The 12,545-nt window shown below is 30.9% G+C and overlaps 2 protein-coding genes across 2 annotated transcripts; both read left to right on the top strand.

Annotated features, from left to right (window-relative positions):
- Positions 1–769: 769 nt before the first annotated feature.
- Positions 770–4,123, top strand: HELRODRAFT_105460 (hypothetical protein; the record flags this gene model as incomplete). Its single annotated transcript, XM_009011114.1, has 10 exons — positions 770–909; positions 995–1,101; positions 1,341–1,533; positions 1,607–1,764; positions 1,934–2,086; positions 2,517–2,644; positions 2,850–3,043; positions 3,225–3,453; positions 3,619–3,732; positions 3,847–4,123. 10 exons carry the CDS (start codon positions 770–772, stop codon positions 4,015–4,017), a joined length of 1,587 nt encoding a protein of 528 aa, XP_009009362.1. The 3' UTR covers positions 4,018–4,123.
- Positions 4,124–5,949: 1,826 nt separating this feature from the next.
- HELRODRAFT_62277 (hypothetical protein) lies at positions 5,950–11,955 on the top strand (the record flags this gene model as incomplete). Its single annotated transcript, XM_009011113.1, has 10 exons — positions 5,950–6,060; positions 6,410–6,447; positions 6,718–6,766; positions 6,874–6,997; positions 7,117–7,313; positions 7,439–7,516; positions 7,615–7,707; positions 11,220–11,313; positions 11,602–11,690; positions 11,806–11,955. Coding segments are annotated over 10 exons (1,023 nt in total), but the record flags the coding sequence as incomplete, so codon positions are not given.
- Between the last annotated feature and the right edge of the window lie 590 nt (positions 11,956–12,545).

Genomic DNA, 12,545 nt, shown 5'->3' with positions numbered 1-12,545 from the left:
ACTACCAAAGTTTATCTCAAGAAGGACAGCCAGCAAGCTCAATTAACCGCAGGTCTGGTAAATTTACTATATATATGTATGTATATATACATATATATATATATATATATATATACATATACATGTATATATATATATACATATATGCATGCATGTTATATTATTTACTATTGATTTACTATTGATTAATATAATAATATATGACAACTATAGTACAGTCAAAATTAGATGAATGAACATCTGTTAGCAGTATAGTTTGGTTCGTATTTTTGCAAAACAGGACTTGCATAATTGTCATGTCGGTTGTCTTGTTCATCACACTCATTCTCTGCATTGTGATTACTGTCTTGGCTTTTCGCCCTAAAAATAGTACACTTTCACATGTTGGCTATTACGAAAAGGCTGCTGTGGCCACTGACTCACCTGAGTGCTCTACTATTGCCAAGTAATTTGTCTTATATTACACACTGATGTCATCTATCATTGTTTATAAAAGTGCTACAATTACATGAATGTTGGTTTTGTTGAACTGGATTGTTTTTTTAAATTTGCGAATTACTGGCCAAACCACATAAAATGGTCATTTTTGCTCCATTTTTTTTTTAAATTTTTTTCTTTCATATTTTCATTTTTATTAAAAAGTATTGAATTTAATATTAAATTGTTTTTCAAATTTGTTTTGGTTCCTTGCATTTACAGAATTAATATGAATAATTAATGTTATGAATGTTTTTTTATCTCCAAATTTTTTGATGATGTAAAAATTAATATGTTCTCAATCACTAGAGAAATTCTGTTGAAGAATGGATCTGCAGTTGACGCTGCCATTTCAGCCATGTTTTGTGCTGCTTTGTATAACTTCCAAAGCTGTGGTGTTGGTGGAGGATTTTTCATGATAGCTTATGATAGGTAATTTTTTTTTTAAATTTTATAATATTTCATGACTATTTTAGTTTTCTTTTCTCCTAATTATAGTAAATTAAAATTTTTTCAGACCAAAAACTGGCGGACCACCTGAATTTTTAACTTTTGACGCCAGGGAAGTAGCTCCACTGAAAGCTGAAAAGTACATGTATGCAAACGAAACTTTATCCAAATATGGTAAACTCATCAAAAATTTATGCAGATCTTAATGGTTGTAAACTGACTATAAAAAATTAATTATATTCACTATTAAAACATAAATCACTTCATATTTTGAATAGAAATTAAATTTGAGATAATATTATTTGCAATTTCAAATGTTAGTCTATTGGTAAAAATGATCCTCTTAAGTTATTTTTTAGTATTAGTTACCATTGTAATAAGATTTTTTCAATTTAATAATTTTTTCTTTTCAGGTGGTTTGTCAATAGCTGTCCCAGGCGAGATCAAAGGCTACCACGAAGCCTGGTCGAAGTTTGGTCGTCTGCCATTTTATGATTTAGTTAAACCCTCTATAAAGTTATGCAAGGAAGGGTTTAAAATAAGCCACCAACTTGCTCGGGCCATAGAGAATGAGGAGACATTGGTCAGGAGTTCTCCTGGATTGAGGTAAGACTTTTCTTTCGACTTTTATTTTATCCATTTCAGTTAAATTGTAAACCATAGTTGTAATTTTTTGCAGTAAACTTTTTGTGAATGAACATGGCCATCTGCGTAAGAAAGGGGAAGTAATAAAGTTAGAGAAATTGGCAGTGACCTTGGAACAAATAGGCAAAAACCCCAACAGCTTTTATGAGGGTGATTTAGCTAGAAATATAGTGGATGAGTTGAAGGAAGTCGGTCAGTTTACCTCTATGCTGTTACTAATGTTTTTTTTTAGAAATATAAGTTATTTTTCCACTTTCTTTTCAAGTTCACCAGTTGTTCTTATAGAAACAAAAACTTATCTTTGTTAATATCTTAGAAGTAGTTCATTTGAATAGATTCTTAATGACATTTCCTGCTCTAGGTGGAATAATTTCCGATATGGACTTGACAAAATACAGCGTCAAAATGAAAAAGCCGTTCATGGCTGAACTGCCGAAGAGCAAATTAAATATTTACACCCTCCCCCCGCCGTCTGCAGGACCTATCCTCTCCTTCATGCTCAGGCTCATGGACAGTCAGTGCAGTTCATTTAATATTATTATTATTATTACTACTGCAGCAACAACTACTCACGACTCATGGACTGTCATTACTGTTCGTTTTACATTATTATTATTACTACAGCAACAACTACTACTGCTACTACTGACCTTAACTCTGGACAACTCAAGATATTTTAATACTTCATAATATTTTTTTAACTCATTGAACAAAATTTATGCAAGTTTAAAGTACAGCTTCACATTGATGAGTGTGGTTTTTAAAAAAGCGTACATTTCTCCAATTTATTTGTTTATTGTTTGTTTTTTATTCAAATGAACGTCAAAGTTCAATATTTTAGATGCGTTGAAATGAGTTTGAAGAATTTGTTGATGGGTGTAAATTAGCATAACATATAGACGTATCATTGAATGAATGTTCATTAAATCGCACGCTTCAACCAGGTTTCAATCAGTCTTATAATCCATCTTACACACCCGTTGACGCATATCAAATTCTTGTGGAAACCCTTAAGTTTGGATATTCTCTGAAGACACACCTGGGCGATCCCGAGTTTTACGATGTCACTAAAGTACTTGACCTTGCTTACCTTACAGTTTTTCTTGAATTTTGCTTTGTTTTTTTAATTTAAGTTTAGTTATAATTAATGTTTTATGTTGATGTCTTGTTTTCTAATTGTTTTCTATTGAAATTTAAAAAAGACATCATTAGAAAATAATTATAAATTGTTCGAAATATAAATAAACTTTGTTACGATGTTTTTCTTATACAAATAGGTTCTTGCAGATATTCTGTCAGACGAGTACATTGAATCCATCCACAAATTAGTGACCCTGAGAGAGACGCACGATTACTCATACTACAATCCACATCCTGGCTTCCACGAGCTTCGTGATGCGGGTACGTCTCATATCGGCGTCGTGTCTCCTGATGGCGGTGTCGTAGCTGCCACAACCACCATCAATCTTGTGTACGTTTACACCAACTGTTAAATCGCTCTAGTTTATTTTCAGTTCAATATTTACGTCTTAAAGTTTTTAGCGGATAATTTTTTATAAAAATTTTAAATTTAAAGAATAAAAAGTTCACTTTATCAAGATGTATCAATATGTTTTTTTTTATCGAAAGTTGTTCATGCACTTCTTTGGCAGATTTGGATCCGGAGTCATTGGAAATCGCACAGGCATTTTGTATAACGACGAAATGAATGACTTCAGTTTGCCCGTGTTAAAGCCTCAGTTTGGAGAAGGAAACTTCATAGAAGCGCTAAAGAGACCTCTCTCGTCCATGGCCCCATCCATCCTGCTCGACCATGATGGCAACTTCAAGTACGTCATTGGCGGATCCGGTGGCACCAAGATAACTTCCGCTGAATTATATGTTAGTAAAATGTTTTTACATATCCTTTTTTGAACATTTGGATGTAGATGAAGAAGGATGCAAAAGCAGTCTTTTTTATTATTTTGCATTTTTTTGTTTTTGATTTTTAAGAAAATTGAATAATTATAAGAATTATTTTTCATAAATATTTTACCCAACAATAAGGTCCTTGCAAATAGACTATGGTCAGGACATAAGATAAATGAGGCTGTTGATAAATTGAGATTGCACCATCAATTTGTACCCAACCACATCCTTTACGAACGGGGATTTGATCAAGTACTTTTCATTTATTCAATAATTTTAATTGGCTATCAGTACCACAGACAATTTACCAAGTTTTCCATATTAAAAAAATACAAAATTTAAAAACTAGTAAAAATAATGTTACAGAAAATACTTGATGAGTTGATTGATATCGGTCATGACGTGAAGCGAATGAGGAAAAATGCCACAATGTCCGTCGTTCAAGTCATTGAATCTACTTGCCATCTGAAGGTCAACAAGAAGTGTCTTATTGCTGTTTCAGATTATAGAAAAGAAGGAAAACCAGACGGATTTTAAATTTTTTTGAAATTCATATTTGATGTAAAATTTTTACTTATTTATTGTTTTACACAATTATTCATTTGTGATGAGTTCAAGACATATTATATTTTCCTGAAAAAAAAAAAACTAACTTAAACTCTCAGTTTTTAGCAAATTTACCGTATCTGCTTTTCAAGACACTTTTCATTAACCTACCTTATTGCCATTTTGAGATCAAATGCTACAGGATATTTTCCCCTATAATTTAAAACATGTGTTTAACGCTGCATGTACCTATACGATAGCTCTTCCTCCTAAGGATTAACTAATTAATTTTTTAGAATATCTTTATTGACATGATTTACATTTTTACAACGTTGAATGAAGTTTAATGCTAGAATGATGGATATTTGACATGGGCGTTTCCAACGTCAAACGGGATCGGTGTCAGGAATTGAAAGTTCAGTATCGGGGATAAGAAATGAAAAATTTGTATCGAAAAAGTATCGGTGGTTTTGGAAATTACCGATACGCACTCATATTTACCGATTGATGAGGAAAAACTCCGTAAATTGAATTTCGTTTCAGAGAAATTGTCGAGAAATCCTGACATCATCGAAAAATTATTTCGACATCGAAATTTCTCGAGAAATCATTGGCCTAGGGATATAATTCAGTCTTTGTTATAGGGTTTGATACTGAGAAGTTTATTTTTTGAAATTGGGTTCGAGATTACCGATGTCCATCGGGAAATGAAATATTTCTGGTGCATCGACTCAGAAGCGCCCATGTCTAATTTAAATCGCAGCATTATTAAAATATTCAAGCTACAATAAATCGCAGGATACCTAATAAATGTGATACATACGTTGACATTGATATTCAAATTTCTTTCTCCAGTCTTCAAATTCTTAATGTCCATAGGTTTAATTGTTTACGATCTGATGTCACTGCATGTTTGTAAACTTTATATTTAATTTGTGTTTATTTGGTTGCACCGAAAATGCATTCATTGCTTTGATGTGGTAAATGTCACTTTGAGAACTTATTTATAAACATTAGAGTATTATTTGTTTTTTTAATAATTTAGTAGTTTGCAGAACTGCGCAGCCATGAGTAAGAATGAGAAGGGTGTTAGAGTTTTTAAAATTGTCCTCACTGGAGGTTATTTCAATTTACCTTTTCTGTAATTTAGCACACAATTTATTATTAAATAATTAAGTACCTTTGCATATTATATATATAAATAAATATATACATGTTCGTGTGTTAAGTATAAGGCCATTACGTTTACAATTTTCATTAAATTCTATCACTATTTTATTAATAACTTATATTTTAATAAATAATATAATATTGTATAATAATAGCGATAGAATTTCATGAAAATTGTATATATATATATATATATATATATATATGTACATATATATATATATATATATATATATATATATATATTATGATTAAGACTGTCAGAAATGCAATGATTGGTTGATGAAAATCACAGCACGTTACATGTCCTGTTTAATTTTTAGATTTTTTCAACGGTAGATCGTAAATCATTGTCAAGTTTCTTGAGTTCAAAAACAAAATTGTCATTTATTTTAAGCATGATAGAAATAAATATTAATAAATAAATAAATAACGCGGAACATGCTGTAATTTTCATCAATATATGTATATTTAAATACAAACATATATTCATATTTTTATTTATTTGTTGCTTATAATAAATTTTAAAGTCCGGAATTTCACGGACGGCCTATGCCTAGAATATTTCATTTGTAATATATTTCGCAATACGATACTTTGAAGATATAATTAAACAGGCCTTTGCATTTTGAGTTTTGCAGTCTCAAATTATACGCATTCGTTTGCTAGGGCAATTAATGTTATTATTTTGATTAAAAAAAACATGTTATACCTACTATTTAACTTGAGTTACTTTCAAATTTTACGTTTAAAAGTACAAAAAACACTAAATATTTTAGTTTTGTTACTTCCGCAGGTCCGTGCGGAGGTAAGACTTCTGGACTTGCCGTGCTCACGCAATTTTTTGAACAGGCTGGATGGAAAGTTCAAATATTAATATTATTATTTGTTGTTTTTGTAATAATATTTAGTTAAAAATTTATCATTCTTTTCCATTCGTGTTTGCACTATTGTTTTAACTGATTTTGCATTTTGCTTTGTTGATTTTTCCTATGCCGTGTTAAATTTTTGTTTCTATTTATTGCCAGTTTTTGCTGGTTTCATTTGCATTGAAATATTTTTTATTTTTGCTCGACAGAAATGTTTTGAACGAAAAATGATAACAATAATTTCTTGAGTTTAACTCTCAGAACATCCACCACTAACTTCATTATATAGTTTACTTGAATGTTGTGTTTTTTTTTATATTACACAATTGATTATTTCATAACAGGTATATCGTGTTCCAGAGACAAATGCTATTTTAATGAAGTACTATTATTTTATTTTTATATATTGATATCTTGGACATGCATATTAATTTAATTCGTTTTTCAATCGATCGTTTTCCTCAAGTAATAATACTTAATGAATTTGTTAATTTTTAAGGTTATCTTATAAACCTCTAGTACAATTTACAGCAACTTTTCTGTTTTTTTATTTGGTCTGGTTATAACAAACATTTTCGTTTCTTGCAAGATTTTATAAAATCAAATTGTTGAAATTTTGGAATCGTCTAATTTGATTGTTGATTTATTTCAGTGTTGGCGTTAAGTTTGGAGAATTAAAAGGAGCGGACAGTAAGAAATTTGTTCATGTCGTCGACGTATTTAATTTTGTTTAACTGAGTTTAAATTTTCGATTGAATATAATCACAAAATCCACGAAATAAACAAAATGTGCATGCTTCTAGTTCAGCTGTTTCAAACAAACATAATGAGGACGACGATGAGATTGGAAAAAACATTTTTTGATCTTTCGAACACTTCGTCTGTTCCCTGTTTGGTACTTTGCGATGGAGGGGTTATGGACATTGCCGCACGTAAGCGATAAATTAAATAAAACGAAAAAGTAGTCACTTTGTTTGAAACTAAATTTTTGAATCTAAATGCTTCATTGTCTCAAATTACCTTGAAGTTTTGTGTGATAACAACTTCCCAGACATCAGCCACGACACGTGGGAGCAGTTAAAAATGGACAATCACTGGCATGAAGTGTACTTGAGAGACAGGAGGTACGATCAAATTATTCACTTAGTGACGAGTGCCAAAGGAGCAAGTACTTTCTACCAGGCGCAGCACAATCCAATCCTGGAGAGCATTGATCAAGCCATTAGCCTTGATGACCGAATCGCAGATGTATGTGATCTAAAATATTGTACAATCGAAAACATTTAGAAAAAATGATGCAGTTCATTAAATAAGTACATTTTTTATATTTATTATATGCGTGTATGCGAGCTATGTATTAATGACATTTCTAGGCCTGGCTTGGACATCCGTATTATTATATTATTGATAATTCCACAAATTTTGAGAAGAAAATGTTACGAACTTTAGCGGTCAGTTCCAAATTTTACTTTTTGTGGTTTTTGGTTTTTCATTTAATGTTCACAAAATGCAATTTTTAATTACAAAATTTTCTTCTAAAACCAAAAAGGCTGTTTGTTTACGTGTTGGTGTTCCATTTTCGGATGGCAATCTGAATGATGTAAAGAAGCAAAAATTTTTGGTGGATTCGTTGGGAAATATGGTTGGTAGATGGAATAATCATAATAATCAATCAACTTAATCTTGAAAACTAATACGTTTTCGTATAGAATGGTGTCAAATGTGAAGAATTGTTAATCGGCGTTACGCTCTTGGCATCGAACGAGCCAACTGTGAAATCGAAAATAATCAGACGAGGAATGAATGGTTATTTCATTTGCAATATCTAATTTTTTAATGTATATATCCTAAATGAAATTTATTTCATTAAAGTCGAATGGCTTTCTAATTCAGAAACTTGGAACTTTGACTCAGGTTTTAATTTTTGTCTAAATTTCAAAATATGTGACACAGCAATTACAATTTTTCGAATAAGTGTTTGTGGACAAGAAAGACATTTTTACAAAGCGTATGATAAATTTAAAAAAATCAAAAATTTATTTCAATTAAATCTGAAATTATTTAATTAGTATATTTCAATGAAAATTAAGGTATTTGGAACTACACACTAGAAGTAAAGAAAGATAACAAATTGGAGTTGTCAAATAACATTTCATTTGAAGAATATCAGGTGGAAAAAAGTTGTGTGCATTCACACGCGTTCAACATTAATTAATATTTCTATTTTCCAGCTCTTCAAATTGCAACAAGATTCACGTTACGAAGAGATGTACGTGAAAAGCAAATATTTTTTGTGGCAAAATTTTTATTTTTGTCTGAACCATTTAATTGACAGGTAGGTTTGATCCGTCATTAAATTCAATAAATAGTATTAGTAATTTTATGTTAATTGTAAATTTATGTTAATCCTATCTGCAGTGATCTGATTTTCCTTGAGACGCACACAAGCAAGGACGCCTCCGATATATCCATTCCACCGTTTGTTAAAATCAACAAAGTTGTTACTGACGACGAGACTTACTGCATGTACAATTTAGCTGCTTCCAAACGAGTTTTGAAAGAAAAAAATTAATTCGTATTTTGAATATTGACTCGTTTGGCTTTGTCGTGTTTTCTGCTGGAGATTTTGATTACGAATATTTTTTATATTTGTCATTTATGCAAATCGCTCAACTTAAAACTAACGTCGTTTTCCTATGCGTGTAAATAAATAAATTTCAATTGATTGTGTTTTTTATTTTTTGAATTCATCTAACAAACCACTAAAAGATATTTTATTTCAAAACGTATTTACACGGAAAATAAATTTTCAAATAATAATAATAAATCATTTTTACTTTTGACGACATGACAGCTGTTAAGAATACGGATTACAATATTTTCAAAATAGTCATAACTGGAGGTTTGTCGAACTGAGCTTTAAAACAATTTTTACGTACGATTTCGTTATGTACTGACTCCAGACTCCAAAAATTTGTGTGTTCATATTCTCGAGAGCTCTAGTTATATCTGAGAGCCAGCGAAAGTAATTTATCAACTAATAGAAATGAAATTTCAAATTGCTTGCAGGGCCGAGGGGTGGCATATCGACAGCCATCCACAGGATAACTGACTTTTTTGAAAAACTCGGGTGGAATGTTAGTCGATGAGATATTGAAATTGAAATGATTTAAATTTTAAAACACACATGGACAAACACAATTTACGCCGTCAAATCATTCTGTTAATTTAATAATTCAACTGCAGACAAATGGAATGTGATAAAGAGAAAAATATCTTTTGTTAAAGTTAAACAACACGAGAATTCAAATGTTTATACTTATGCTGATATATTCTTACTATTATCATCCAGGTTTTTAACGTGCCAAGAATGTCAAAACTATTTTTCGAGTGAGTATTTTTATAAATGAACTTTCCAAAACCCCGATAATTTTTAAACTATATCCTCACGTAATTTTTATTCATATTAAAATTTACCAAAGAACATTTTATTACGCAGCGGTGGCATAGAATTTGATGCTCTGACCGAAAAAGAAAGTAACTCACAATTCGTTTGAAAAATAAATTATATTCTGCTCATTGTTAAAAAATAAATAATTTATATGCACTGGTTTAATGGGTTGCGTCTATAAATAAAAAATATTAAGTGATACATCCATAGTGATACATTTATACATTTTTCAGTTTATAAGTTTCAAGAAAATTTATTGAAAGCAAGCATCCAGTTAGAAAACACCGTCCTCGATTACGCAATACTGACCAGTAAGGACTGCGTTATATTCTGCGAACAGGGACTCATGGATTCTTCTGCTTGTGAGTTTTGTTTTTCTTTTGTTACCGATATTAGCTTTAATAAACTAATATTTTCTTAAATCTTAACATTAAATATAATTCTAGTGGCAATATGATTGCTAATCTAAATTTAACCCATCATCTGACGGGGCATTTTACTTGCATTTATGGATGACTTTTTAAAAATGGTTCAGCAGCGACTCTAATTTAGCAACAGCAGTAATAGTTATACGTATGACTAAATGATTGGATTGCTCTGAGTTTTATGCTTATGTGGTTATCTGGTTTGTTTAAGGACTTAAACTCAAGTGCTTGCTCTTCCGTCATGAGATTGTTGGAATTGCTGTTTGTTGCACTAACCTATGCATTAATATATTTTTTTGGTTTTAGCTATTGACAAAATTTTTAAAAAGAATAAAAATTAAAAAAAAAGAGTTTCTATAAGAATGTTTAAATCTGCAACAGACATATCTAGAGTTATGTGGGAGCAACTGAAAACATCGAATGAATGGCACGAAGTCTACTTACGAGACAATAGGTTGGCCTCATCATTAGACCATCTACTAAACTAATTTTTTTTCAAACATTTGAAAGCTAACAGAAGCTATTAATACAAATTTATTTTAATAAAAACTTATTCAGTATAAAAAAAACAAGTTCCCCAATGAGATGAAGTATGAGTGATAAAATACAACGTAATTTAATAATTGAAAAGATACGACTATGTGATTCACCTGATGACGGCAGCCAAAGGAGCAGTTGATTACTACAAGCAAAGCGGCAACTCATATTTCAGTAATAGAAATCCTGAAGACGCTGCTGCACTCGACGATAAAATAGCTGAAGTTTGCTGGGAGACTATTGTTTTATAATTGCAGACGAATACTGAATTTTGAAGTTTAAAGTTTAAATTTGAGAGAACTTGGAAAACTTTGTTATTGTTACAACATTATTTTAAACATCAACAAAAAAATAAAATCTTGAAAATTGAAAAAAAAACTATAACGATTAAAATTGGTGAAAATATTTTAAAGGCATGGGTAGGTCATCACACGTACGATGTCATCGACAATTCTACAGATTTTGAACAAAAAATGCTCAAAACAATATCTGTATGATTCAAATTCTTTTGCCTTTTTTGTAAAACCTGGCAGGTTTTTACATGAGAATGTTTGATTATTTTTGTAGTTGGTCTGCAAGAGAGTTGGCCTGTCTATCAGCAACGACCTAACTAACAAAACCAGCAAACACAAGTTTCTCGTAAAAAACATTGGAAATATGGTACGTTTGATATGGTGTAATGAAATGTTGTCTCATATTATGCTTTGTTGAATTAATTTTGTCATAAAAATATGTCATCAGTTGGTTAACTATCAGGAGTTTATTTGCGTTTACAATATTTTGACGACTGGCAAGCCTCATGTGCATGCACGAGTCAAGAAGCAAGGACAAAACGGTTACTAAAATACATTGAAATTAATGTTACGACGTAATCTATCATTCTAATAAGAATGAAAAACTTTTTATTGATAAAATATGCTTTAACGTTTGAGGTATTCAAAAATGTTTAAATTATTTTGAATTTTTCTCAAATTTCAGTTCAATGGATAGACGAGAAGAAGTCATGGAATTTTAACAGTGGTATCTTTTGTTATTTCGATCCTAAATTTATTCTTGAAGACGTTTTAGTCTTGCCATACAGTTGTGAATTACCTACCCTTTAAATTATTCAATGACATATCAGGTTATTGGACGTTCATTCACTCAGTTGAGCACGTTCCTCACCATCAGGAATCGGACTTCTCAACTCGTATATCGGCCACAGAATATAAGGTTCAATTCGCTTCTTATCAAACCGCTTTAATACATATTTTACCCGATATTGTGTTATTCACTAATCATCATCAATAATTTGCTGTGATTTTCTGTAAACACAATGCAACTGTAGCTTCTGTTATTGTTGAAAGATCCGGAGTACAGCGAGTTGTGTGTAAAAAGCAGATACTTTCTTTGGAAAGATTTATATTTTAGGCTCGATATTTTTGAGGAAAACAATCCCTCGAGGTTATCAAAATTTGATACTTGTTTCGGAAAATAAAAATGTGTGCAAATATGCCATAAAAATCGTTTTTCTCAACAGATGCAAAGGTTTGATACTCTTGGAAACGTTTACCACGCGACAAGGATCTGACTTGGTGCTTCCTCCCTTTGCTCAAATTGTCGCTGATGTGACTAACGTGCCAAAGTACCACATCACTACCCTAGCCAAGTCCATATCACCCGATATGTCACTGAGTGAAAAATAGCCGAAATATAAATGAATTTTCTACTCTATTGGTATATATGAAAATAATACTTTAGTAAATTTGCATGAACAAAATTCTTAAAAAATCAGCTTCATCAAAAAGCAATAAGACTTTTTGTCGTTTAGTTAGTTAAAAATATATTGTGTTTTGTTAACATGCTGCAAACAAGAACTATGATAATTCCATGAAGCGCTTAGTGTTTTTGTGGTTGTAACAAGGTGATAGAACTGCGCACATTACACAAATCATTAATATCTACGTAGGGCTGTTAACGCAGTTTTTAACAGAGCTCATTAATTAGTGTATCTCGAGAAGCAGAAATTGACAAAAATAAATGCATACAACTCTCTGGATAGAATTTATCGAAAAATATAAATCGTTG

Source organism: Helobdella robusta (genome assembly GCF_000326865.2).
Source record: "Helobdella robusta unplaced genomic scaffold HELROscaffold_1, whole genome shotgun sequence".
Taxonomy (NCBI): Eukaryota; Metazoa; Annelida; class Clitellata; order Rhynchobdellida; family Glossiphoniidae; genus Helobdella; species Helobdella robusta.
This window is presented reverse-complemented; position numbering and strand designations above follow the sequence as displayed.